Raw genomic sequence first — 25,267 nt, 5'->3', positions numbered from 1 at the left:
TGTATTTATACAGTCCTTCTTACATCAGCTGATATCTCAAAGGGCTGTACAGAAACCCAGCCTAAAACCCCAAACAGCAAGCAATGCAAGTGTAGAAGCACGGTGGCTAGGAACAACTCCCTAGAAAGGCCAAAATCTAGTAAGAAACCGAGAGAGGAACAGGCTATGAGGGGTGGCCAGTCCTCTTCTGGCTGTGCTGGGTGGAGATTATAACAGAACATGGCCAAGATGTTCAAGTGTTCATAAATTACCAGCATGGTCAAATAATAATAATCACAGTAGTTGTCGAGGGTGCAACAAGTCAGCACCTCAGGAGTAAATGTCAGTTGGCTTTTCATAGCCGATCATTAGACATCAGTCAGGAAGTTAAAGCTTGGTCACAAATGGGTCTTCCAAATGGACAATGACCCCAAGCATACTTCCAAAGTTGTTGCAAAATGGCTTAAGGACAACAAAGTCAAGGTATTGGAGTGGCCATCACAAAGCCCTGACCTCAATCCTACCTCAAATCCTAAATTTGTGGGCAGAACTGAAAAAGCGTGTGCGAACATGAAGGCCTTCAAACCTGACTCAGTTACACCAGCTCTGTCAGGGGTCTCTCTCTCTAATGCTAGTTCACAATCCTCCACTCTAATGCTAGTTCATATTGCTATACTCTAATGCTAGTTCATGATGCTACACACTGATGCTAGTTCATGATGCTCCATGATGTACATGATGCTCCATTCTAATGCTAGTTCATGATGCTCCACTCTAATGCTAATTCATGATGCTACACTCTAATGCTAATTCATGATGCTACACTCTAATGCTAGTTCATGATGCACCACTCTAATGCTAGTTCATGATGCTACATTCTAATGCTAATTCATGATGCTACACTCTAATGCTAGTTCATGATGCTCCATTCTAATGCTAGTTCATGATGCTCCACTCTAATGCTAATTCATGATGCTCCACTCTAATGCTAGTTCATGATGCTACACTGTAATACTAGTTCATGATGCTACACTGTAATACTAGTTCATGATGCTACACTCTGATACTAGTTCATGATGCTCCATTCTAATGACAGTTCATGATGCTCCATTCTAATGACAGTTCATGATGCTCCACTCTATTGCCAGTTCTCAACCACCATCTTAGGCCAGAGCCCTGGGGCCTGAGAGCTGAGGACACTAGACAGCTGAGGTCAGTGTGAGTGAACAGCGTTTCCCCAAGGGAAGGGAGGGGAACACTAATGAATAGTAATCAGGTTGTAAATTGCAACCCTCTACAGGAAATTAGAGACTGATTGAAGGCTCCTCATCTTCCTGCACATCATTGATCCTCAGCAGCCGTCACCACAGCAACACTCACTCAGACCTCCCCAGGTTGAACTGAACTCACTAAGCCTGGGACACTTCTGTTCTCTCATCTCGTGTTTGTGATTAGGATAGGCATGAAATAAATCTGATTTATGACCAGTTACTCACTCGTTACACTGGCACCGGGCCTGACAGGTGTGAGGTGAGGTGTTGATCCAGAGACCATTTGTTTGTGTTTTGTGGGGTAGGGCATATTCTAAAGGTTAGATTATGATTGGCACTTCTCTCTGAAGCCCCTGCCCTCAGAGTAGAGGGCTGACATAAACTCATTTTTAGATTATAACGATGTAAAAAATATTGGAAGCCACTAATATATTTCATCATGGTAAACCCAAAGTGACCTTCAAGACAGACTGACCACTGACCACTGACCGCTCGATCACCTGTAATGGTTTCTTGGGAACCTGAGAGCACACTGCGATGCAGCAGTCACTTAGGTGAGATCAATACAGGGTAGTGTTTCTGTAAGAACATATGAGGTCAACAACACAGGACAAAGCACACCAAAAACCTTTATGTGACCTGTATACCTTGTTTGAGTATGGTGGCCTGGCAAGGTTGACTCAATCTCTGATGACTTTATCCCTAATCATGATCTTCAGCTTCAGTTTGGGGTAAATCACCAGCTCCCTCCTGTTGCCAAGCGTCAGGTTCCTCTGTGCACCTAGATACGCGCCCCCATTCCCCCCAACCCGGTCACTATTTGGTTCGATCTAAGACTTGGATTTCCAGGAGTTTAGACTCGTACTGGTCCAACAGGTGGTTGTTTGGTAGCGTGGTGGGCATCGGCTCAAGCATGAAATACAGCCCGGCAACCGCTTCATCCTCAGCTTTCAGCCTTTGCACCGCTTCGTGGATCCTTTGTAGTTGGTGTGGTATGTAGACACCATCGCCTTCCAGATCATAGTAGCCGTTATCCACGAAGGACTCCACAAACTGAGAGAGCCATGGCTACCCCCTCTTGACAGCAGAGAGAGAAAAATTACGTTTTAAAGTTAATTTCCTGCCATTGGGCGTTTAGAACATGTTGCAGTTGTAAAGCAAGTTTTCTACAGTTCTACACATATTGGGGATTTAGTGAATTAGTGAATTTTTGTCAATTTGAAAATACGTTCCATGCGATTCTACTCATTTTGCCATGGGGCAGATATACATGTTTGCAGTTTTAAAGCTAAATTCCTGAAATTCTACTTATTTTGCCATTGGGCAGATATACATGTTTGCAGTTTTAAAGCTAATTTCCTGAAATTCTACTCATTTTGCCATGGGGCAGATATACATGTTTGCAGTTTTAAAGCTAAATTCCTGAAATTCTACTCATTTTGCCATGGGGCAGATATACATGTTTGCAGTTTTAAAGCTAAATTCCTGAAATTCTACTCATTTTGCCATGGGGCAGATATACATGTTTGCAGTTTTAAAGCTAAATTCCTGAAATTCTACTCATTTTGCCATGGGGTGGAGAGAAATAATTTGATAAGTTTTACAGATAATTTCCTGCAATTCTACACATGCCATGTTAATGATATCTGAGCAAGAGTGAGTAACCGAATCAATGGAGGTGAGGGCCCCTGGGTATGTGCCCTGCTTGCCCGGTTGGTCATTCTGCCATGATTACCAGACATTTAGATAACTGACTAGACTAACTTAGCAATCTAATAATTGTCAGCTGACATGGCTAATTGAGTGACTATCAGTGACTGACAAAACAAGTGAAAAACTGCTGATGCACAACCACATTTCGAACTTGCACCTTGTGTTTTCTAGTATTCCAACTCTTGTAAGTTGAGACCTGATTGAGTTCCTAAACTACCCTCCTAGTGGCCAGGGGCCCCCTAGTGGCCAGGGGCCCTAAATGACCAATTATGTTGCTTATGCCTGGAGCCAGCACTGGAGAGAGCTTGAGGGTCTTCAGCCACTCAAACATGATGCTGGGTCCACTGGTGGTCATTTTGGGGAGCAAAATGAAGAACAATGTGAAGGAAAAAAGTTCACAGCACTTCACTGTTTTCCCTCAACCTAATTATTCAGTAAATAACCAGATAAACACTCTAGTAGTGAGTGATTTAGCTTTTTACTAATGACAATCCTGACAAATGTAGTACCCTCATCATCTAGCTCCATATTCAATGACCAAATGTACCTTTCACACATACTTAAAGTGTTTGCCAGTTACAGGAAAGTCCCCAGTATCCCCACTATGAATAGTCACCAGGAAGAAAACCTAGGAAGAAACCTAGAGAGGAACCAGGCTATGTGGGGTGGCCAGTCCTCTTCTGGCTGTGCCGGGTGGAGATTATAACAGAACATGGCCAAGATGTTCAAATGTTCATAAATGACCAGCATGGTCCAATAATAATAAGGCAGAACAGTTGAAACTGGAGCAGCAGTATCCCCAGTATCCCCACTATGAATAGTCCCCAGTTTCCCCACTATGATTAGTCCCCAGTATCCCCACTATGAATAGTCCCCAGTATCCCCTCTATGAATAGTCCCCAGTATCCCCACTATGAATAGTCCCCAGAATCCCCACTATGAATAGTCCGCAGTATCCCCACTATGATTAGTCCCCAGTATCCCCACTATGATTAGTCCCCAGTATCCCCACTATGAATAGTCCCCAGTATCCCCACTATGAATAGTCCCCAGTATCCCCACTACGATTAGTCTCCAGTACCATACCAATGCTCTTGTGTCTTAGAGGTCCTGCCTGGATTCCACTCAAACGAATGGAACTGATATGTGAGTGTTTGCTGCCATCTAGTGAAAATGTTTGATTCATCACTAACTGTGCCTGGAGTCTGGATTCTGGGACTTGACCTTGATGAGATCATACTGATGCTCAGCTTTAACCCTCAAACTACATGTTACTGTCTGAGGCACACACTTTTAGATATCCCAGATGTTATATCAATGCTGTATGACTATAGCTTCGGCCTCAAGTCAGTACTGTAACCAGTTATTACTGACTTATTGATACATAATTAAAGGAGCAGTACCTCCCTGCAAAGATGACACAATGCATTCACCTTAGTCTTCATGAAGAAACATGGAGAATAAACCAACACCAAAGGTATGCATGTTTTCCACTTTTATTTTCCATTGCACAGTCATTTCTATCTACAGAATTATTTCTAAATTGTTTGTGGCAGCAGATAAAGTCATAAACATCCATGTGAAATTTGCATAAAACTGTACAAGAAAATTGGCTACAATGAGAAAATACTGCAACCCACTGATAACTGTTAAATCCAGGACAGAAATGGCATTATGGCGGACAGACTCCCTCTTGTGAGTATGAATAATACCAGGTAAGAAGAATACTGCGTACTGAGTGTGTGGGCAAGAAACAACTCACTCAAAGACAAGAGAAAACTCATCAAAAATCTGAAAAATAAAAGAGATCTAGAATGAACGGGAAGGACCTTAATCATTTTTTCTCCTTGGAAGATTGAAGCAGGGCTACCTATCAACAACCACACAACAGTGCATACTAGAACACAGAAAAAGAGACCAAACCTGCAAGTTAGTATCTCCAAAATGAGCCACTTGGAATTGTTACTAGAGTAGAAGGAGAATGCATTAGAAGACAAGCCAGGGAGAGTTGAAGCATGATGTGTGCAGACTGAGACACTGAACATGCGAGGCCGGTCAATGATGGAGCCACATTACACAGAGGTTGCATCATCCTGCTGATGCAGACATCCTCTCCTTACAGTGGTTAGTGTGTCATTACTGTGCTTACTGTGTCGTTACTGTGGTTACTGTGTTATTTCTTTTATTTTCTTCCCATACTCTCTTGCTGATTTTCCACAATTGATTTGACACAGATTGATTGGTCACCAAAATTAAGCATTTTGAGACAAGAAAACAAGTCATTATCGATCATACGGCACGAAAAAATGTCAAAGACCACAAAGTTGAACATTTAAGATAATGTGCTGGTCATAGCAACAGTGGAATGCTCCTATGGTCCTTTTAGGAGAAGGTGCAGGCTACTTAGAAGTTAGCCAAATACCACTTTAGAACTTTAATGATGGGCACAATGTTGTGAATACAATGGTTGTTCCATACTAAAAACTTGCTACCCTCACTAATAATAATCATTTGGTGGGTGCTTATATTTGTCCTATTTCACACATGTACAAGTGTGTATTAATATGCATGTGTGAATTGGAAATGTTCGTTTTTTTGCATATCCCACTCTCCTTGAGAAGGGAACCTAGCCCTGTGACCGGGTCAGAATGCACAGTTCCCAAGGCCCCATATAGACCTATGCCTATTGTATTTTAATTAGTAAAACTTCTGGAATGCCAAGTTGAGTAACGGAACAAGGAAACGAAAGCTAAAGTAACTCTTTGGCGTCATTAAAAATATGGCAGCTGTCCTTGAGTCGCTTGCTTGAGCAACACCCAACACTTTTCCAATTGGTCTTAGATTGTCAAATTATTTACTTATTTACAACAGAACGATAGAGAAGCCTGGCAGAGCATTGAAGGACATACAAATGAGTGCTTTCACCACTGAAATAGGGATAGAAACAGATTTCTAAACAACAGACGGTTTCGACACACCACACATATAGCAGCGTCTCTTACATTTAAATAAATAAAATGTCAATAAACAGACCACTCAAACTGACAAAATATTTTACGGACAATTCTCAAGGAAAACTAGAAAAGTTTCAGTCTTCAAAAACGTATGACTTTGCGTGAACGTACATACTGTATATATAGTCCTGCATATTTGAACACAAACAAATAGGTTTATTCCCATGTGTTAATAGTAATCACCAAGTTCACGTGCACTTCAGGATCACATGTCCATAGAGTATATTTACTCCTGAATATCAATCCAATAGGTCTGGATAGACCAGCAGTGTATAGGCCTACTGGAACACTGACATCTTTCATACAGGGTCACTAACAAGCCCAAACTGTAGCAGATGTGAATGGCATGATGAGGTCAGGGAGGAAGGTAGCATTTACATGTCAAATAAAATACTTCAGGGAGAGACGGAGACAGTGACAGTCTTGCCTCTGGAGTTCTGATCTGTGTCTGACACCTGATATGAAACATTATTGATGGTGACGTGTACTGATCTGAATGTTAAATCTATGTATTTTATATCCATGACCTGTTTTTGAATCCAGCCCTTTTTATAAGGATAGCTTTATGGGAGTTTAATAAAGACACAAAACATACTGGCAACATGACCAAATAAAAACACATCATCATTCACAATGTTCACGACAGCTAAGAAAAAGAAAAACAGATTTACAATAACAGAACAAGACAAACAATAAACAAGAAGAGATTAATTAAAGGTAGAGTTAGCGAAATTACACGATCAGCACCACAGCTATGGCAATGAGCAAGAGACAAGACTTCGCTCTCACATAATCACACACAGTATCTGCTCCTGTACACGCACGGGTTCGTTTTGCGCACTTACAGTATGGTAGCCACGGGACCAAAACAGCTGAGAAGTTTAGCCTCGTGCTCCAAAGCTCTTAGTTGCTGCAGAAATTGACCCACTATGCTGTTTACTTTGTGCATCTACATCATACAGCTGACTCTACCTTTAAAACATGTATAATACAGTTGGGAACGATGTGAAAACAGTGAATCTATATGATGAGGAGAGTCTAGTCGGAGCAAGGAGAGGGGATCCAGTGTACATTGGAATTACCTGTCTTTTTATCCTGCAACTATGATATCACCTCCTGTGACTTTGAGTAGAGCTTCCTTTGCCCCTCACACCACCAGTCTGTCTCCACCTGTAAAGTTGTCCTCTTGTTGTTTTGCACTTGACAGTGGGAAGTGAATACAGCTTTGATCATTTATATAGATTTATGTATATATAATTATGTATATATATTCTTTTTTTCCTCTTTTTACATTTAGATTTTTTTTTGTAGTTGTTTCTTCATTGTTTATTTTTTCTCTCAGTTGTGTTTGAATGTGTCTGTTAGTATATGCCCCGGATTGGTTGGAGCAGAGACAACGCCACAGAACATTTTGCCGAATGAGGATGAGGGAACCCCAGAGCTCCAGTCAATCGGCAGGTCACAGATGGGAAACACAAACAATAACAAAAAAGAGAACAGCTCTTTTCTCTCCAGTCCGCTCCTCAGTTTGTAACCTTATGACTGAAGTAAATACAGTATACAACATTGTGCTAGGAAAGCGTGTCCCACGTGTCCAGTGGAGGAAGGAGAGATGGAAGGAGGGATGGATAGAGAGATGGAGGAGGGGGGCATGTAGAGTCCAGATGAAGCTATGTCCCTTTGGCTCTGCTCCCCCCTCTCAGATCAGAACTGGTACCACTTCTTGTCTTTGCACTTCAGCATCATCTTTAGAGAGGGGAAAATGGAACACTATTGTTACAGAAAACCCCCATTGTCTTGCTCTAAGGGCTATTCCGGACACTAACGAATTTGTGTCACTAAACAGGAATTAAATGAGGAATTGGCATGCTCAGCTCAAAGGTTTGTGGTAACAAAAAATATTTGGGTGCAGGGTTCAAAAGCCATACACTGTAAGAAAGGAAAATCCTGCACTCGCTGAAATATTCTTTACGTTCTTATTGTCAGCGTTTCGAGGGCAGCCTTCGCCAGCGTTTGAATGCTGAAGAAAGCTGTTTGCTCTGACCACGTCCATTTGTTCTGACCTCTGCTGCTAAAAAAACAAACATTAAAACGTAAGAATATTTCAGTGAGTGTGGGTTCCTTCTTTTTTTCCAGTGTAGCCTCATAATATAACACCTTCCTACAGGATGAAGTTGCCCCAAGACACTGATCTCAGATTAGTTTGATGTTTCGTATCATAATGTAACATCTTACGTCGTGGGCGTGTTTGCCAAAGGAGTCGGCGCTGGCCAACATGGCAGCCGTCCTCTCGTCCAGCTCGCCCAGTTTCTGCCCTCTCTCATCCAGTGCTATCCGGGCACGCGCCAGGTCGGCCACCACGCCCGAGGCTGCCCCCTTCATGCCCTCCAGTCCCTGAGGACCTGGGATGTGCTGGGCAAGGCCACGGGATGCCTTACCCGCCTGTGTCTCACCAACTAGAGGAGAGGGGCAGAGGGGGAGAGGGGGAGAGGGAGAGCCAGAAAGACAAGAGATAGGAAAAAGAGTGGGAGAGAATGAGATTGAGAGGGAAAGAGAAATGTGGGAAACTTAACACTGAATATATAGATAAAATAGTTTCTCTGTGAATGTGTACACTATAGTATGTGTGTGTTATGTTCTATGTGTGTAACTTACATAGTTCCTCTCTGTCCAGAGAAGTTGCTCCTCCCCCAAAAAGGCCCTTGAAGAATCCTCGGTTGGGAGCCTCTGGGGTTTCCACTGGTGTGAACAGTTCTCCCAGCATCTCCTGAAACACACATACACACATTAACACAGTTGTATTACATGTGTGTGAGTGTGTGTATTTACGTGGTCCTGACCTGCAGGTTCTCACAGGTCTCCTGACTGTATGTGATCCTCTGTATCTCAGTGGGGGAGGTGAGGTACATGGCCTGGCCCAAGTTGGTAAAGCAGAAAGTCCGGGCTATCCGCATGTCTGTCAGTGGCAGGTAGTTTACATCCAGCAACGGTCTCAGCCCCGGCAGACTGCAGACAGACAGAGAGAGAGAACACATACAACATAATGTTACTCAAACACAACATCATTGTACTGAGTGTGTTTTTCATGTAGAAACCTTGAGTCTAACCCTAGTGTTCATTAACCTTTTTGGGATAGGGGGCAGCATTTTCACTTTTGGATGAATAGCGTGCCCAGAGTGAACTGCCTCCTACTCAGTCCCAGATGCTAATATATGCATATTATTATTAGTATTGGATAGAAAATACTCCAACGTTTCTAAAACTATTTGTCTGTGAGTATAACAGAACTCATATGGCAGGCGAAAACCTGAGAAAAATCCAACCAGGAAGTGGGACATCTGAGGTTTGTAGTTTTTCAAAGCTTGGCCTACTGAATACACATTGAGATATGGATAAAGTTGCACTTCCTACGGCTTCCACTAGATGTCAACCGTCTTTAGAAACTTGAATGAGGCTTCTACTATAAAGGAGGAGCTCATGAGACCTCTTTGAGTCAGTGGTCTGGCAGAGTGCCTTGGTCTCGTGACGCGCGCTCCCGACAGAGTTACCTCTCGTTCCAGTGCTTTTATTTAGATAAAGGAATTCTCGGGTTAGAACGTTATTGATATTTTATGTTAAAAACATCCTAAAGATTGATTCCATACATTGTTCGACATGTTTCGAAAGGACTGTAACGGAACTTTTTGAGTTTTTTGTCTGGATGAAGTGCCTGCGCCTCATGAAGATGGATTACTGGGCTGAACATGCTAACAACAAGTGGCTATTTGGACATAAATGATGGACTTTATGGAACTTTATGGAACAAATCAGTCATTTATTGTAGAACTGGGATTCTTGGGAGTGCCTTCTGATGAAGATCATCAAAGATAAGTTCATATTTATTGTGTTATTTCTAACTTTGTTGACTCCAAAATAGCAGATATTCCTCTGAATGATTTGGGTTCTGAGCTCCGTTCTCAGATTATGCTTTTTCCGTAAAGTTTTTTTGAAATCTGACACAGCGGTTGCAAAAAGGAGAAGTCTATCTTTAATTCTGTGAATAACACTTGTATCTTTTATCAATGTTTATTATGAGTATTTCTGCAAAATCACTGAATGTTTTGGAATCAAAACATTACTGAACGTAACGCGCCAATGTAAACTGAGATTTTTGGATATAAATATGCACATTATCAAACAAAACATACATGTATTGTGTAACATGATGTCCTATGAGTGTCATCTGATGTAGATCATCAAAGGTTAGTGATTAACTTTGTCTATATTTCTGCTTTTTGTGACTCCTATCTTTGGCTGGAAAAATGGTTGTGTGTTTTTTCGACTTGGCTATGACATAATCATATGTTGTGCTTTTGCTGTAAAGCATTTTTGAAATTGGATACGATGGGTAGATTAACAAGATGTTTATCTTTCATTTGCTGTATTGGACTTGTTAATGTGTGAAAGTTACATATTTCAAAAAAGTATTTTTGAATTTTGTGCGCTGCCTTTTCAGTGGAATGTTGCGGAACCCCTGCCCTAGAAAGGTTAAGCTCTTTATAGTAATACAGGGATTATCAGTTAGCTTTAGCATATGCATCTATTTTACCTGTGTGTGTGTGTGTGTGTGTGTGTGTGTGTTTGTATGGCTCACTGACTCACCTGAGGGTCATGATGTGTCCGTTAGCACAGAAGCAGGCCACACAGTTCCCTATGTTCATCTGGACCACGTCAGCCCTCAGGACGAACGATGTCTCTGTGATGCTGTGTTTGAAGATGCAGTTCTGTGAGGGCAGTGCTATGACCTTAGCCTGTTTCTCAGAGCACACCACCGCATACTGGCTCTCCTGCAGCTCCTGGGAGGTGGAGGGCGACACAGAGACCGGGCGGCGTTTACGGGCCTTGTCTCGCTCCTCACTGTCAGCGCCCGCAGCGTTTGGCTCATACCAGGTCTCGAAGGCAGGGGGGAGAAAGGTTCCTGTGTTGTCCAGGAAGGCCATCCTCAGGATACTGCCCTTCAGTCGTGCCAGGGTACCTGGACAGATAAGTGGGATGGAGTGTGTTGAAAATATATCTACAGTGCATTCAGAAAGTATTCAGACCCTTACAACCTTATTCTTTGGGAAAAGTCTCTGATTGGAGTCCACCTGTGGTAAATTCAATTGATTGGACATGATTTGTAAAGGCATTCACTATCCTATATAAGGTCCCACAGTTGACATTGCATGTCAGAGCAAAAACCAAGCCATGAGATGGAAAGAATTGTCCATGGAGCTCTGAGACATGATTGTGCCGAGGCACAGATTTGAGGAAGGGTACAAATTATGTCTACAGCATTGAAGGTCCCCAAGAACACAGTGGTTCTCCATCATTCTTAAATGGAAGAAGTTTGGAACCACCAAGACTCTTCCTAGAGCTGCCCGCCCGGCAATCGGGGGAGAAGGGCCTTGGTTAGGGAGGGGACCAAGAACCTGATGGTCACTCTGACAGAGCTCCAGAGGTCCTCTGTGGAGATGGGAGAACCTTCAAGAAGGACAACCATCTCTGCAGCACTCCACCAATCAGCCAGAGCCCGGACTTGAACCTGATCGAACATCTCTGGAGAGACCTGAAAATAGCTGTGCAGCGACGCCTCCTATCCAACCTGACAGAGCATGAGAGGATCTGCAGTGAAGAATGGGAGAAACTCCACAAATACAGGTGTGTCAAGCTTGTAGCGTCATACCCAAGAAGACTCAAGGCTGTAATCGCTGCCAAAGGTGCTTCAACAAAGCACTGAGTAAAGGGATACTTATGTAAATGTGATACTTCACTTGTTGTTTTGCAAACATTTCTAAAAATATGTTTTTGCTTTGTCATTATGTGGTATTGTGTGTAGATTGATGAGGGAAAAAATGATGTAATCCATTTTAGAATAAGGCTGTAACATAACAATGTAGAAAAAGTCAAGAGGTCTGAATATTTTCCAAATGCACTGAATGTATAAAACATTTATTGGTATGTACAGATGTCGATTATGTGTAGAGCAGGATGTAATTTTTGTCTGGAAACAAAGAGTTGTTAGCGTTCCTTATGTATTCATTAACATACTCACGCATACACACCCATCCATTCACTCATAACCCAGACACCCACCGCTAGGTAAGACGATAACGGGCTGCAGCAGCCTTTGTTCCCCAGCAGGGGGCAGGTTGAGGGCCACAGCCAGCACTGTTCCCAGGGAGGTTCCCACGTATAGGCATGGTGTGATGGCGCTGTCCCCCTTCCGGGCGAATGTCTCACAGAAGTGGAAGGATGTGATGGCCTCGCGCGCCTCCTTGTCGATGGACGTGACGGAGGAGGAGCGCGAACGGCTGAAGGAGTTGTCCCGGTGGTCTAATGGGTTGGCGCCCCGTGGAGGACATACAGACAGGAGGACAGTAGAGGAGAGGACAGAGAGGTAAAGCACCCGCACACACGTAGAGAAAACACACTACACCCTACATGAATACTGTGAACAACAGCTGTATGATTGGTGGGAGCAGTTGGATTCTGACAAACAACATTGAGGATGACATTTTATTGTATCACTAAGCTAAAATAGCAATTACACAGGAACAGAAAACAGTGAGCAGACGTTCCTTTTAAAGAGGTCTAAAACACCTTGTAAAATAGATTAGGCTGTAAAATAACTTGATCTGTTGAAGAAAACTCTTCTCCTTACATGGCAAACTAAGAGTTTGAGGTCCAGGTGCAAGGTTAAGACACATAGCAATAGAAAAGGACTTGTTTTTATCTGTGGAGCAGATGGAACTCATAAAATGAATGGTTGGTCGTTGGTTGAAGAAGATTGGCACGTAGGAAACATGGGAAGATTTCACTAAAACTTTACAACCTTGTACTTGTTTTATTCATTAGTACAAAAAACAACACATCATCAACATTTAAAACCAGGTGTCAATATAACAAGCTAATACAGTTTTAGAAGCTCCCTGTGAGTTGCTGGAAAGATGAATAAACAAACGTTTATAAACTGTATATATCACAAACAACACTGTTGTTATACACTGAGTGCACAAAACATTAGGAACATTCCTAATATCAAGTTGCACCCCCTTTTCGCCTCAGAACAGCCTCAATTCATTGGGGCATGGATTCTACTAGGTGTTGAAAGCCTTCTACAGGGATGCTGGCCCATGTTGACTTCAATGCTTCCCACAGTTATGTCAACTAGGCTGGATGTCCTTTGGGTGGTGGACAATTCTTGATACACAGGAAACTGTTGAGTGTGAAAAACTCAGCAATGTTGCAATTCTTGACACACTCAAACCGGTGCGCCTGGCACCTACTACCATCCCCTGTTCAAAGGCACTTAAATATTTTGTCTTGCCCATTTGCCATCTGAATGGCACACATACACAATCCGTGTCACAGTTGTCTCAATGCTTAAAAATCATTCTTTAACCTGTCTGCTCCCCTTCAGCTACACCGATTGAAGGTAATTTAATAACAGGTGACATCAATAAGGGATCATAGCTTTCACCTGAATTCACCTGGTCAGTCTATGTCATGGAAAGAGCAGGTGTTCATAATGTTTTGTACAATCAGCGTATGTCACAATTCAGTTAGTGTGTTATATGTCGACACCTCCAAAAATCTTTTACCAGACTATCATATCTCTGCATTTGACAGATTTGGCATATTCAATAAGGATCCGACCCCAATAAACCCTCTCTTCCTCATCTTAGGGGTTCTGCCATTTGGGGTCCTAGGAAGGAAATTGTGATTTTCGTTTTTGGGTAAAGTGTACAGATAAAAAATAAAAGAACAATGTTTCTTTCTGTATTTATATCTGTCGGTCTCCTACAAGAAAAGTGTTTTAACTTTTGGAAAGGACCAAACAAAAAAGAAACAGGTAGGAAATAGAAAATAGGAAGAGAATGCTGCAGAAAACACATATAGACAGAAAGCTCTATTGTGCAACAGAGTCCTGGTTAGTTTAGCGTAGCAGTTTGTAAAATACCCAACAGAAATGTACTGTATGTCTGTCCTCTCCACCTCTTGTCTCCAAGTTTGTCTTAAGAAGTAGCAGACACTGCCAAATGGTGATCATCAGTTAGTCTGACAGCATTTTTTTGGAAATATATAGGATATATCTATGCTTTTGGTAGTCATGAGGCCATCAACAGGGCTCTTTGCCACCTCTAGGGCATTATACGTATACTAAAATCTTATAGAAAATGACATAAGCTTCTATTAATGGATACTAACTACAGAGCTCACATTATTCCCGTGAGATGCTCATATCGGGAGACCATTTGGACTTAAGGATACAGTGAAGTCCAGTTTTGGGAGGAAAAAAATTTATTAAGAAACGCAAAATGTTAACACGAAGTTAAGGCTTACCCAAGTCTGGCTTTAGCTCAGTAGGCAAGCTTAATTTCCGTGACATCTTTGCTGGAAAAAAGAGAACACCCCTCTTTACAAACACACACCTAAGCTAACACGACAGGCCATGCAAAGCTAGCTAGGAGCTAGGAGTTAGAAGTTAGCAGCTAGGACTGGGATGTGGTTGTGCTTATAGCATTACTACACACATAAGCTTTGGTATAACTGTTGGCGTTTGCTTCATTCTGCTTCAGGGGAGGCAAAATGCTTTAGAATTAAACAGGAAGGAAGCATTAGGGCATCAGAGGAAGACAACCCTGTTGAATCACAGAGGCATGCTGGGACGGACAAAATAACAACAAGTAAGTAAGCTATCGTACATAGCACACACAGTGTCCTGGAAGAGAGGAATAGTAAGAAGATACTCATTCAGAACCCCCATGCCACAGGAGCATGCACCAAAGACAGGAAGGAAACAGGAAGTGAGTAGGATGGAAGAAAACAGTGGAATGACAGTACAGTACAAGCAGGGAAGATGTATCTCTGGTAGGGCCTACAAGGCACTTTTAGCTAGGTGGTCAGAACTATGTTAACTTTTGGAGCCTCGTGAGGTTTTGGTTTTGACATTTGACTAGCCTTACAGTCCATTTCTATTATTTATTAACTAATGTTAGAGATGCTTTGCACATAAATCAAAGATATCTTAAAATTATTTGTTGTTTAAGAAAAGAACACACTTCTTAAACTGCCCATTTATCCTAAATCTATGAGGTAGAGAATGACAGTGTTCAGAATATAAACCTTGCCGCAAAGTCAACAGTGTCAGACAGACAGAAGACAGAGTTGGGAAAGTACAGAGTGACTACAGATAGACTGCTGTGATGTCATAACTACAGACAGCCAATCAGGAGCCGGAGTGAAGGAAGGACAATCATTGAAGGACAATTGCAACAGGCACATTTCACAATGTGACATACGTGCTACAAACATGTAGCATGCAATGGAGTTCTAGGGTATACCATTATATGTGTGTGTGTGTATAAGATTTTATACAAGGTTTGTTCTAGGCCAAACAGTGATTCAGTGCCACTGAGGTGAAAACAGAGACCGAGACAGGTTGCTACAACAAAACAGTGGCTGACAACTTATCTTGTACATTGTACTATCCCTGCCCAAACTACTCCGTGGTTGAAGTCTTTGGCCACTCTTACCTCCTCTACCCCCACCTCCATTGTAGAATTGCTGATGGTTTGACGCCAACACTTTTGGGAGGAAGTAGATAGACGTGCAGTTAGAAACATCCTGGTACTTTACCATACCGCCTACCAATCACATTCGTGAAAGGACTGTTTTTCTACTTGTTATCATTGTAACATTAGAACCAATTGATAGCAGTTTGCCTCCATCTTAATTTTCAACTACCTGGGCGCATGCAGAATATTTGTAGACGTAGTGTACTTTTTTGTTCAGACTAATTATTTTCCTAGCAGCCAAAACTTTAAAGCCTTGTTGACTCCCGACAATTCTAGAATCAATTAGGTGTAGACATATGCTCAAGTCAAGACTGGAGACCAGATATGCCATCCTCATAAATAGCAGATGTACAGAGGCAGTGTCTAGCTAGTGACACCAGACACTGGGGTTTGGCGTAGTTGGCTGAACACCTGGAACATAGCTAGCAGTGTGACTTCAGTCTCTGGGCTACTTGTTTTTTCTGTGTGACCTTTTAAAATGCAGCTCAGCTCTCTGTTTTAGCCCCAGTGTCTGTGTGTTAATGTCAAGCTCCCAGTAATGAGATGGAACTGGGTTGTTCTCAAATTAGCATGCCTCATCACCTCAAATGCTAATTTAGCGAACTGAGATTAGTCGTCCAGGACAGGGCCATTGAGGAAGCACCTTATCGAGACAGTAACTGTGGAAGGGACTATAACGTTTTGTTTGTACAAATCTGAAAAGGGCAGATGCTTGGATTAAGTTGTGTGAAAAGTATTATTGTTTGTTGTTGATCTATTCGTGACCATGTTCTGTAATACTGTAGTAATACATACAGAAGATTGAATATGCATCTCCTAATTACATGATCAGATCTCACTTGAAACTCACAAGGAAGTTTGTAGTTCTGTTTCATTCCTACATCCGAAAATGACCCAGCATGATATGAGTAAAACCCACTGGAAAGGAAACCACTACCTCCCATCCTATAAAAGTCAAATGAGGTCTGGAAGACTCAGACAAAATCAATAGACAGAAAACAAATTATATGTGGGCATGTCGTAGTATCATTTAAAAAAAACATTTTTTTTTAAGTCCAAGATTTGGGAAGGTCCATATGAACTAACCCTCCTTATAAACTAATGTCCTATTCGGTGGGAATCAATACATTTGTGTCTTGGACTGACTATAGAGTACTTATTCACTGATTCAGGGAGTTTAATGGTCCTAAACTGTCTAGTTAATGCCAAATCATGGTGTCATCGCCTCAGTTTACTGCTAATGTCTCAGGTTTTGATAAAACATATTAAAACTGCCAAAATCTATCTAATCTCTTATTTATTCTTCTTTCTGTTTTATTAAAAGTAGATTTTATTCCTTGAAAGCAGGAGAGTGAAGTGTCAGTACACAAAAGAGACCTGTAAAAAAAAAAATGTTTAATTTCAACTCTAAACACTCCAGTTGTAAACTTGACTCTTCAATAAAGTCTGTGTGAAATCAAACTTTCAGACAGATAGAACTGCAACACTTCTGGTTTTCAAGAAAAAGGTTCCCACATCCAAAGGTGTGTGTGACATCTCAGAGAGAACCATATTCACCAATAGCAAACAAATCGCTCACATGCATTCTGATCAAATTTAGGCAAAGATGTACTACCAGTTTTCTATGAATCTATGGATTCATAATATTCAGGTTAGGTCAATATACGGTCTTTAAGTGAATCATGCTTATTTATGAGTCCTTTTACCCATAACAACCAACCTGTTACTGAACAAGTTGTTCTGGGTTCAGTGGGTGTTGTAACTGCTGTGGATACAGATGTAGGATCTTAATTTGAGCCAGTTCGCTACAGTAGGATAATCCTACAGCAACAGGAAATGTGAAATATTATGTGGATTATAATTAATTATTGTAGGGGTTGATACATTTTTCGTGAAGGAAAATCAGGTCTAAAATGTCAAAGTGGAAATTACAAACTTCAGAAGTCTTTTTAAACCTCCAATACACTACATACACTGCATTGCAGGAAAGTTCACCTGAAAATGGGTGATCAAATTAAGATCCTACATCTGTACCAGTGTAATGCCAACTCTAACATGCTGAAAGATAGTTTACCTGAAGTGGGGGATTTGCAGCGGTCTTCCGAGGCAGAACCCTCGTTGATGTCACACAGACCTGCAGCAGAAGTGACAGACATTGCACGACATTAGATGTCATTATCATTAGCTACAGCTTCATTCTTCTCTGTCCTTTTCTCCTTTCTGTTTGATAAGGATGTTATGATATGTAGGTTTTTGGGTATACCTCCATTTTCCCTGTCTGCCAAACAGATGATGCAGACCAGAGCAGAAACAGACTAAACAGACTGCTATCCAAGCCATTGCCCAACCCTCCCCATACATAGAGACAGAAGGCCTGGACCCAGACAGACAGACAGAGACAGACGCAGCCAGATAGCCCCAGACAGACACAAACACAGCCCCACTGCCCCAGACAGACTCCAGTACTATGGGTAGGACAGACCCTAACCCGAACAGACTCCAGTCCTCTGGGTAGGACGGACGGACGGGTAGACTGACAGACACCACCAGATGGACAGACAGACAGTCCCACACAGACAAAGACTCAGCCCCACTGCCCCAGACAGACTCCAGTACTATGGGTAGGTCAGACAAACAGACCCAACCCGCACACGACTCCAACATCATCACTAAGTTTGCCGATGACACAACAGTGGTAGGCCTGATCACCGACAACGATGAGCCTGCCTATAGGGAGGAAGTCAGATACATGACAGTGTGGTGCCAGGACAACAACCTCTACCTTAATGCCAGCAAGTCAAAGGAGCTGATCGTGGACTACAGGAAACGGAGGGCCAAACACGCTCCGATTCACATCGACGAGGCTGTAGGTGAGTGGGTCGAGAGATTCAAGTTCCTCAGTGTCCACATCACTAAGGTTTTATCATGGTCCACACACACCAAGACAGTTGTGAAGAGGACACAACAACACCTCTTCCCCCTGAGGAGGCTGAAAAGATTTGGCATGGGTCCTCAGATCCTCAAAAAGTTTTACAGCTGCACCATTGAGAACATCTTGACTGGCTGCAACACCACTTGGTATGGCAACTGCTAGGCATCCGACCTCAAGATGCTACAGAGCGTAGTGCGTACGGCCCGGTACATCACTGGGACCGAGCTGCCAGCCATCCAGGACTTCTATACCAGGCGGAATCAGAGGAAGGCCCTGCACATGGACTCGGTACTGGTACCCTGTGTATATAGCCAAGTGATCCTTACTCACTATGTATTTATTATACATTTTATTACATGTTTTACTTTAATGTTATTTCTCTATTTTATATATCTTTGTATTGTTGGGAAGGGCCTGTAAATAAGCATTTCACTGTTAATCTACACCTGTTGTTTATGACGCATGTGACAAATTAAATTTGAATTGATTTGATCAATTACTCCTCAGACTCCCCCCACTCTGACAGGTACCAGCCCACCACTAACCACACACACACACACACACACCTACTTTTCCTCACCAAGCTGTTGCTAAACCACGCAGGTTACAGTCATTACACAAGAGTGGTTATTGGCATTGATTTGGTTATACTGGAGACTGTAGTAACGTCATCAAACAACAGGTGGCAGTATGTCATAATGCAGCGATGCTGCAGTCTGTCAATAACACCACAGTGCTGCAGTGACACGGTATGTGTAGGAGGGATGGTATGTGTCAGTGTGTGTGCCAGCCAGCCACCACAGAGAGAAGACAACGCACTGAATAGTCAAAATAACAATTTAGTAACCATTCAAAATCCTTTCAAGGAATTGCAAAGATACAGAGACGGAGGAGAGGAGACGGAGAACCTCGTACCACCTTGTCACCAACATTGCTTTTTTTGATTGCCTACATGTGCAGATGATACAGACTGAACAGTATACAAGCACATCTACCAAATATACCCCTCATCCTTGTAACATCGTACAAGACTACGTATGCCTATATCTACACACCTGTAAGTATTAGAATTATTAAGATGACATACGTCATAAGTCATGCTACAAAAAACCATCTACTGGAAGGCCATATATAGTACAAACCACAGGACGTTGGTGGCACCTTAATTGGGGACGACGGGCTCGTGGTAATGACTGGAGCGGAATTAGTGGAACGGTATCAAATACATCAAACACATCATGGTTTCCATGGTTTCCATGTGTTTGATGCCATTCCATTTGCTCCATTCCAGACATTATTATGAGCCGCCCTCCCCTCAGCAGCCTTATGTGATACAAACCTACAGAAGGCTATCTGTGTGGTGGTAAATCAGTGAAGTGGTAAAGGTCTTTACCATTACCTCCGGCGGGCTGGCGTGCCTTGCGTGGAGAGCGAGCCTGTCTCTGGTAGGGATCGTTAGACCCATACAGCTCCACTGTCCCCAGGTTCAACAGCACTGTCTTTTGGAGGTAGTCCACCACCGCCAGACCATTACTGTTCCCAAACACAATCCTGTTGGAGAGAGGAAGGGTAGGGAGAGGGAGGGAGGGAGAGAGAAGTGGAGGAAGAGGGAGGGAGGGAGAGAGAAGTGGAGGAAGAGGGAGGGAGGGAGGGAGGGAGAGAGGGAAGTGGAGGAAGAGGGAGGGAGGGAGGGAGAGAAGGGAGGGAGAGGGAGGGAGGGAGAGAGAAGTAGAGGAAGAGGGAGGGAGAGAGGAAGGGAGGAAGAGGGAGGGAGAGGGGAAGGGTAGGGAGAGGGAGGGAGGGAGAGAGGAAGGGAGGGGGGAGGGAGGGAGGGAGGGAGGGAGGGAGGGAGGGAGGGAGGGAGGGAGGGGGGGAGGGAGGGAGGGAGGGAGGGAGGGAGGGAGGGAGGGGAGGAAGAGAGAGAGATGTAAAAAGAGATATGAGATTGGGGTTTGGGGTTTAGATTAAATATAGCTAGTTCTTCCAGAAACCAAAGCAGCAGAAGTCTCAGACAGAATTTCCCTGCGGACATAAACCATGTAGACACAGCTTGACTCCATTCCAGCTCAGCTGTACGAGGGAAATCATATCAAATCCATGGCTCACAACCACATTTTGACTCTTCGAATTGAGGACCTGTTCCTCAAGTTGAGAAAAACATTACCGCTCCCTAAAATGATTTACTTTCATAGTATCCTTGGTTGGTTTGCACAGAGCTCCAGATTGAAGTGTTATATTGGGTTGTTTCATTAGGGTTCACAGTAAATCTCATGTAGATATACTGTCTACCACCTTATACTTACAGGCCGTAGGAGGAGTTGAGGGCCAAGCTGGTGATTTGTTGGGGGGGCTCTCCACTTACCCACACCAGCTGCACCACCAACTCTACCTGATACCCTGAAGACTGCTTCAGAGGGGTACTACGCACCCTACAGACAGAGAGGGAGAGAGAAAAAGAGTGTAATTATATTGAATAGCCTCAGAGAGATTGTGGGCCGGTTGTGCATCCCTAAGGCACAGTTTGTTGCAGAGTGTACGTGTGTGTAACTACTGTATGTGAGCCGGTGGTGGTGCAGGATGCATACTTGAGGCAGGGTACGTTGTCTCGGACCCCGTCAGAGGAGTTGCTGCTGGTGGAGGGGTGAGTCGGGGGTCCGGTGGTCTGGGGGCTAGGTGAGGCTGCTCCTGGGGTGGGCAGGTCACGGTCCCCCCCCCCTCCCCCCTCTGGAGGGGACTCCATGTCATTCACCTCGTACTGCAGACGTACCTCCAACAGCTAGGGAATACACACACACATTCCAGAAACTCAATAATGAGTTCAGCAGCCATCAATTCAGTATGATTCAGTGTGTGTCTATGTGTGCATGATGGGAGTCTCAATGGCACTATTGGCATTTATGCATGTGATACTGCTCTCTCTCTCTCTCTCTCTCTCTCTCTCTCTCTCAAACTCTGCTTTCAATCTCTCCACAGGTCACACACTTTATCTTGGTCAGACACAGATCATTATTATCATCACTACTCATAGCTGCCACAAAATAATGATACAGGTTGTTTACCACTATGTATGTTGGCATGGCAACTATATTGTGTTCTTACTGGCTGGAGACTCATCTAATGAGGCATTGGGAGGTAAACACTGTCTCTAGGAACAGCATTCAGGATCCAAGAAACACCATTGAACCAATAATGACTCTGCTCAGTTGTCTAGTTGTCTACGGGAGGCTATATTTACCACTACACTGTGCGTCTGTCGTCATGGCATCCATATTGCCAGGCTATAAGCATCAAGAGTAAATGGGAGTGTTTCTCAGTTTACACTATCCAACGATCCAACATGGTCAGCACAGAGACATGTTAAACACACACACAAAGACAGCTTGTCCGTCGAAACATTGGTTATTACGTTATTCAATTATTGCATCTGAGCTCCTAGAGTGTGCGGCTCTCCTTTTCTTTTTCAAGTGTTCTACTCCGCTAGCCAGCACCTCGCCTAAATAGGTGTGTGTTTCTTTCACCTCCAAACACACACACGCCGACCCACCTGTACGACCTCGGTGGTGATCTCCTGCTTGCTGAAGCGGTATATGATGAGGTTGGCAGACACCCCGGCCACACACAGCATCCTGCTCTCAGGACACCAGGCCATGATCTGGATGGCAAACGGGTCCTCATCCACAATCTCTGTGTTCTGCTTGTCCTCCTTATTATTCCTGCTCTTCTCAAACACCTTGGCCGTCTTCAGCTTGTACAGTACCTGGAGCATTACTGGGAAAAGATAGGAGATGGCTCAGTTACACACAAACACATTGGGAGACAGTACAGAATAGGGAAACTATAAGGCCATCTAGGCCCGAGATATTACACATAAGGAAGTCCATGTAAAGGCACTTACTTGCAGAAGCATCCCAAAACTTCACAGTCCCATCAGCATGCCTGTGAAATCATAAAGAGAAAGAGAGAAGCCGGTGAGGGAAGGAGAGAGGGTAGAGAATCAGAGGGAATAATTACCACTTCAGCTTTTTGTATACACAACCACATCTCTAATGATTCAGCTCGGCTCTACCTGTCATGATTGTCTAGATTCAGCTCTACAGAAGAATACATCCACATGAGAGGAGACACACCATAACCCCGCGTCTCAATAGTGCAATGCATTCTGGGATTGACCTGTATAATCTGCACTTTGTGTAACTGGAAGAACAATCTCTCTTCAGCTGAAGAAAGAGAGCGAGAGAGAGAGAGAGAGAGAGAGAGACAGACAGAGAGAGCGCGCGCAAGAGAGAGACAGAGATAGACGTGGGGGGAATACTAACACAGGGATGTCTGGAGGTGACAAGAGAGGGAGGGAGAGAGAGAAAGAGAGAGAGGGAGTGAGGGAGTGGGAGGGAGAGAGAGGCGAGTAAAAGGGACCCCTTCTGCCAAGCCATTCTTCAATGTCACATTGCTAAGTTCAAGTATTCTAAAGAGTTTTTTCCTCTCATGACTGCTAGGCAGGATAGAGGAAGGATAGAGGAAGGCATTATGATTAAATAGAGTTGGGTCTCCTACCCAGTGATGATGATCTCAGGGTAGCTCTGTGTGCCGAGGCCCCAGTTACCACCACTGATTGGCCACTCCTGGACAACACAATACACCAAACAGAACAGCACAAACAAGACAACAACAAGAAATGGTAATCGTTGAGATTGATACATGCGTAAGGTATAAGGAAATCAGTGATAAGATGTTGTCAGATCCAATCTAGCCTACACATTGAACCAAATAAAATAAACATACTGTAATGAGACCATTGGAATGAGACAGGAGGGAAGCAAGAGGACAGAGACACATGCCTTCTCTTAGCCAGTGGGCTGATGGGACATCATTTGTCTTAGAGATAGAGGGAACCTTTACCACGGTGTGTGTTTGTCAATGCACGTGTGTGTGTGTGTGTGTGTGTGTGTGTGTGTGTGTGTCTGAGAGAGCGCAAATGTGTTTTTTAGGTTGTGTTAAACGCAGTAGAACATACAAAGGTCAGTGGTATGACTCAACATTGATCTTTCAGTAAGAACGCTTCCCACAGCCACCCCTTACTTGACACACAGTAGAAAGAAGCAGGCAGGGAGATAAAGGGATGGAGAGATGAGAGGAAGGAGAGGGTCAGTACATGGTGACATTTCCAACAGCGCGGGAGAATATAACAAGAATACAATGAATTAAAAAGAAGCAGAACAGAGAGAGACAGGATAGAGGGTAGAATAAAGCTAGAATTAGAGAACATGTAGGATAAATGAAAGGATAAATTGTTAGATTTAAAAAGAAAAAAACATACAGGAGATAAGATGCAGAACAGGGTGGAGATTGGACTACCGAATGTTATTTACTGTGTGTCCTTCAACATAAACATTGACGGGATATGATGGTATAGCACCCTAAAACTCAACTCTGGACTTCCAAGTCAGTTCCACAGATGTTTTTTCATTGTTTCCCTCTAATCAGGCTGATTTAGACCTGGGACACCAGGCGGGTGGAATTTATTATCAGGTAGAACAGAAAACCAGAAGGCTCCGGAACTTGAATACTCCTGCAATAGCACAGTACTGCCATTATGAGGGGCCCAGTAGCTGAGAGGGTGTATTGTAGAGAAGTGTGGTCCTTACCTTTTTGCTGTAGCCCTGTCGTTTCTGTCTGGAGCCAACAGAGTAAAGTGCGGGTATGAGGTCCACAGGGCAGTCAGCAAAGTACTCACAGCAGGTAACCGGAGACTCATGAATGGTCAGTGGATAGGGGTTCTCGAATATGGGGTAACTAGGAAATGGGACATAGAATTACAGCTCACAGTTTTAGTCCCTACAATGGCAGGCCACGAGACATTGAAACTGAAAGAGATGCATGTAATAAAATGGAAATGAATGAAAGTACAGAAGCTAAATCTACAGGGATAACAAGTCTACTACCTGTTAGTTAGTAATAACTGTTGTGTTTCAAATGAGTAGGAACATTCAAGAAGTCCAAATAATACAGTAGCTAAATATTTTTTGTGTTCAGTCCTTTAACATCCACTCAGACGTACCCATTTTGTGCAAGGTCGATTACAACTAAATCCTTTTCTAGAAGGACCACTACAGCATAAGGTTCCTGAAAATCTGCATGAAAAAAACATAACAAAAAGAAAGATAGATGTCATTCATCAACACAATATGTAGGGTATATTCTCTGAAATTATTCTCTGAAATCTACAATTCCCAAATGTCTTCAAGATGTTGATCAAATATATGAGTTCGAGGCTTGGTACAGTAGGAATATATAGTAACATATTAAAAGCATATTTCAATATTAAACTGAAGATGAGTTAACATCCCACTGGGCACAGACGTCAGTTCAACGTCTAGTTTTCATTTACATTTGGTTGAATTGTCAACTAACATGAATTGAATGTGAAATGTCATTGGATTTAGGTAAACAATTGCGTGACAAAAATAAGAAATGCCCTTACGCTGATGACTTTTTGCCAATCTATGTTGATTCAACATCATCACATTGATTTTGGGGGTTGAAATGACGTGGGAACAATGTTGATTCAACCCCTTTTTTGCCCAGTGGGATGTTTGATTATGGAACATTATTTTGCCCAATAAAGCTTTGGATGAAAAGGAACTGAGCTGAACTGAAGGAATATGGAGGAATACCACAGACCTGAAATACCTATACATAATATTGCAGCACAATAGCAGTATGCTGTTAGAGGTGGTAGGAGAAAACGCAGTGTTCTTTTGT

General features: G+C 43.0%; 1 protein-coding gene across 11 annotated transcripts in view; it reads right to left on the bottom strand.

Annotated features, from left to right (window-relative positions):
• Nucleotides 1-4,445: 4,445 nt before the first annotated feature.
• Nucleotides 4,446-25,267, bottom strand: part of LOC112217704 (syntaxin-binding protein 5-like) — a 140,648-nt gene continuing 119,826 nt past the window's right edge. For 2 of the 11 annotated variants that reach the window (XM_024378175.2, XM_024378176.2), the window contains 17 exons: nucleotides 24,564-24,636; nucleotides 24,151-24,298; nucleotides 23,060-23,127; nucleotides 22,404-22,444; nucleotides 22,053-22,276; nucleotides 21,094-21,284; nucleotides 20,812-20,937; nucleotides 19,902-20,059; nucleotides 17,651-17,710; nucleotides 15,535-15,585; nucleotides 14,342-14,392; nucleotides 12,092-12,373; nucleotides 10,619-10,991; nucleotides 8,818-8,983; nucleotides 8,633-8,744; nucleotides 8,213-8,433; nucleotides 4,446-7,723 (listed from right to left, as the gene is read on the bottom strand). In XM_024378175.2, coding sequence (XP_024233943.1) covers nucleotides 7,682-7,723; nucleotides 8,213-8,433; nucleotides 8,633-8,744; nucleotides 8,818-8,983; nucleotides 10,619-10,991; nucleotides 12,092-12,373; nucleotides 14,342-14,392; nucleotides 15,535-15,585; nucleotides 17,651-17,710; nucleotides 19,902-20,059; nucleotides 20,812-20,937; nucleotides 21,094-21,284; nucleotides 22,053-22,276; nucleotides 22,404-22,444; nucleotides 23,060-23,127; nucleotides 24,151-24,298; nucleotides 24,564-24,636 — 2,387 coding nt within the window. In that variant the 3' untranslated portion in view covers nucleotides 4,446-7,681. The remainder of the gene's footprint in view (nucleotides 7,724-8,212; nucleotides 8,434-8,632; nucleotides 8,745-8,817; nucleotides 8,984-10,618; nucleotides 10,992-12,091; nucleotides 12,374-14,341; nucleotides 14,393-15,534; nucleotides 15,586-17,650; nucleotides 17,711-19,901; nucleotides 20,060-20,811; nucleotides 20,938-21,093; nucleotides 21,285-22,052; nucleotides 22,277-22,403; nucleotides 22,445-23,059; nucleotides 23,128-24,150; nucleotides 24,299-24,563; nucleotides 24,637-25,267) is intronic. The other 9 variants (XM_024378177.2, XM_042300858.1, XM_024378180.2 and 6 more) reach the window with 9 other exon arrangements.

This window comes from Oncorhynchus tshawytscha, linkage group LG18 (genome assembly GCF_018296145.1).
Source record: "Oncorhynchus tshawytscha isolate Ot180627B linkage group LG18, Otsh_v2.0, whole genome shotgun sequence".
NCBI classification, from domain to species: domain Eukaryota; kingdom Metazoa; phylum Chordata; class Actinopteri; order Salmoniformes; family Salmonidae; genus Oncorhynchus; species Oncorhynchus tshawytscha.
The sequence above is the reverse complement of the archived record's forward strand: the minus strand, read 5'-3'. Positions and strand labels throughout refer to the sequence as shown.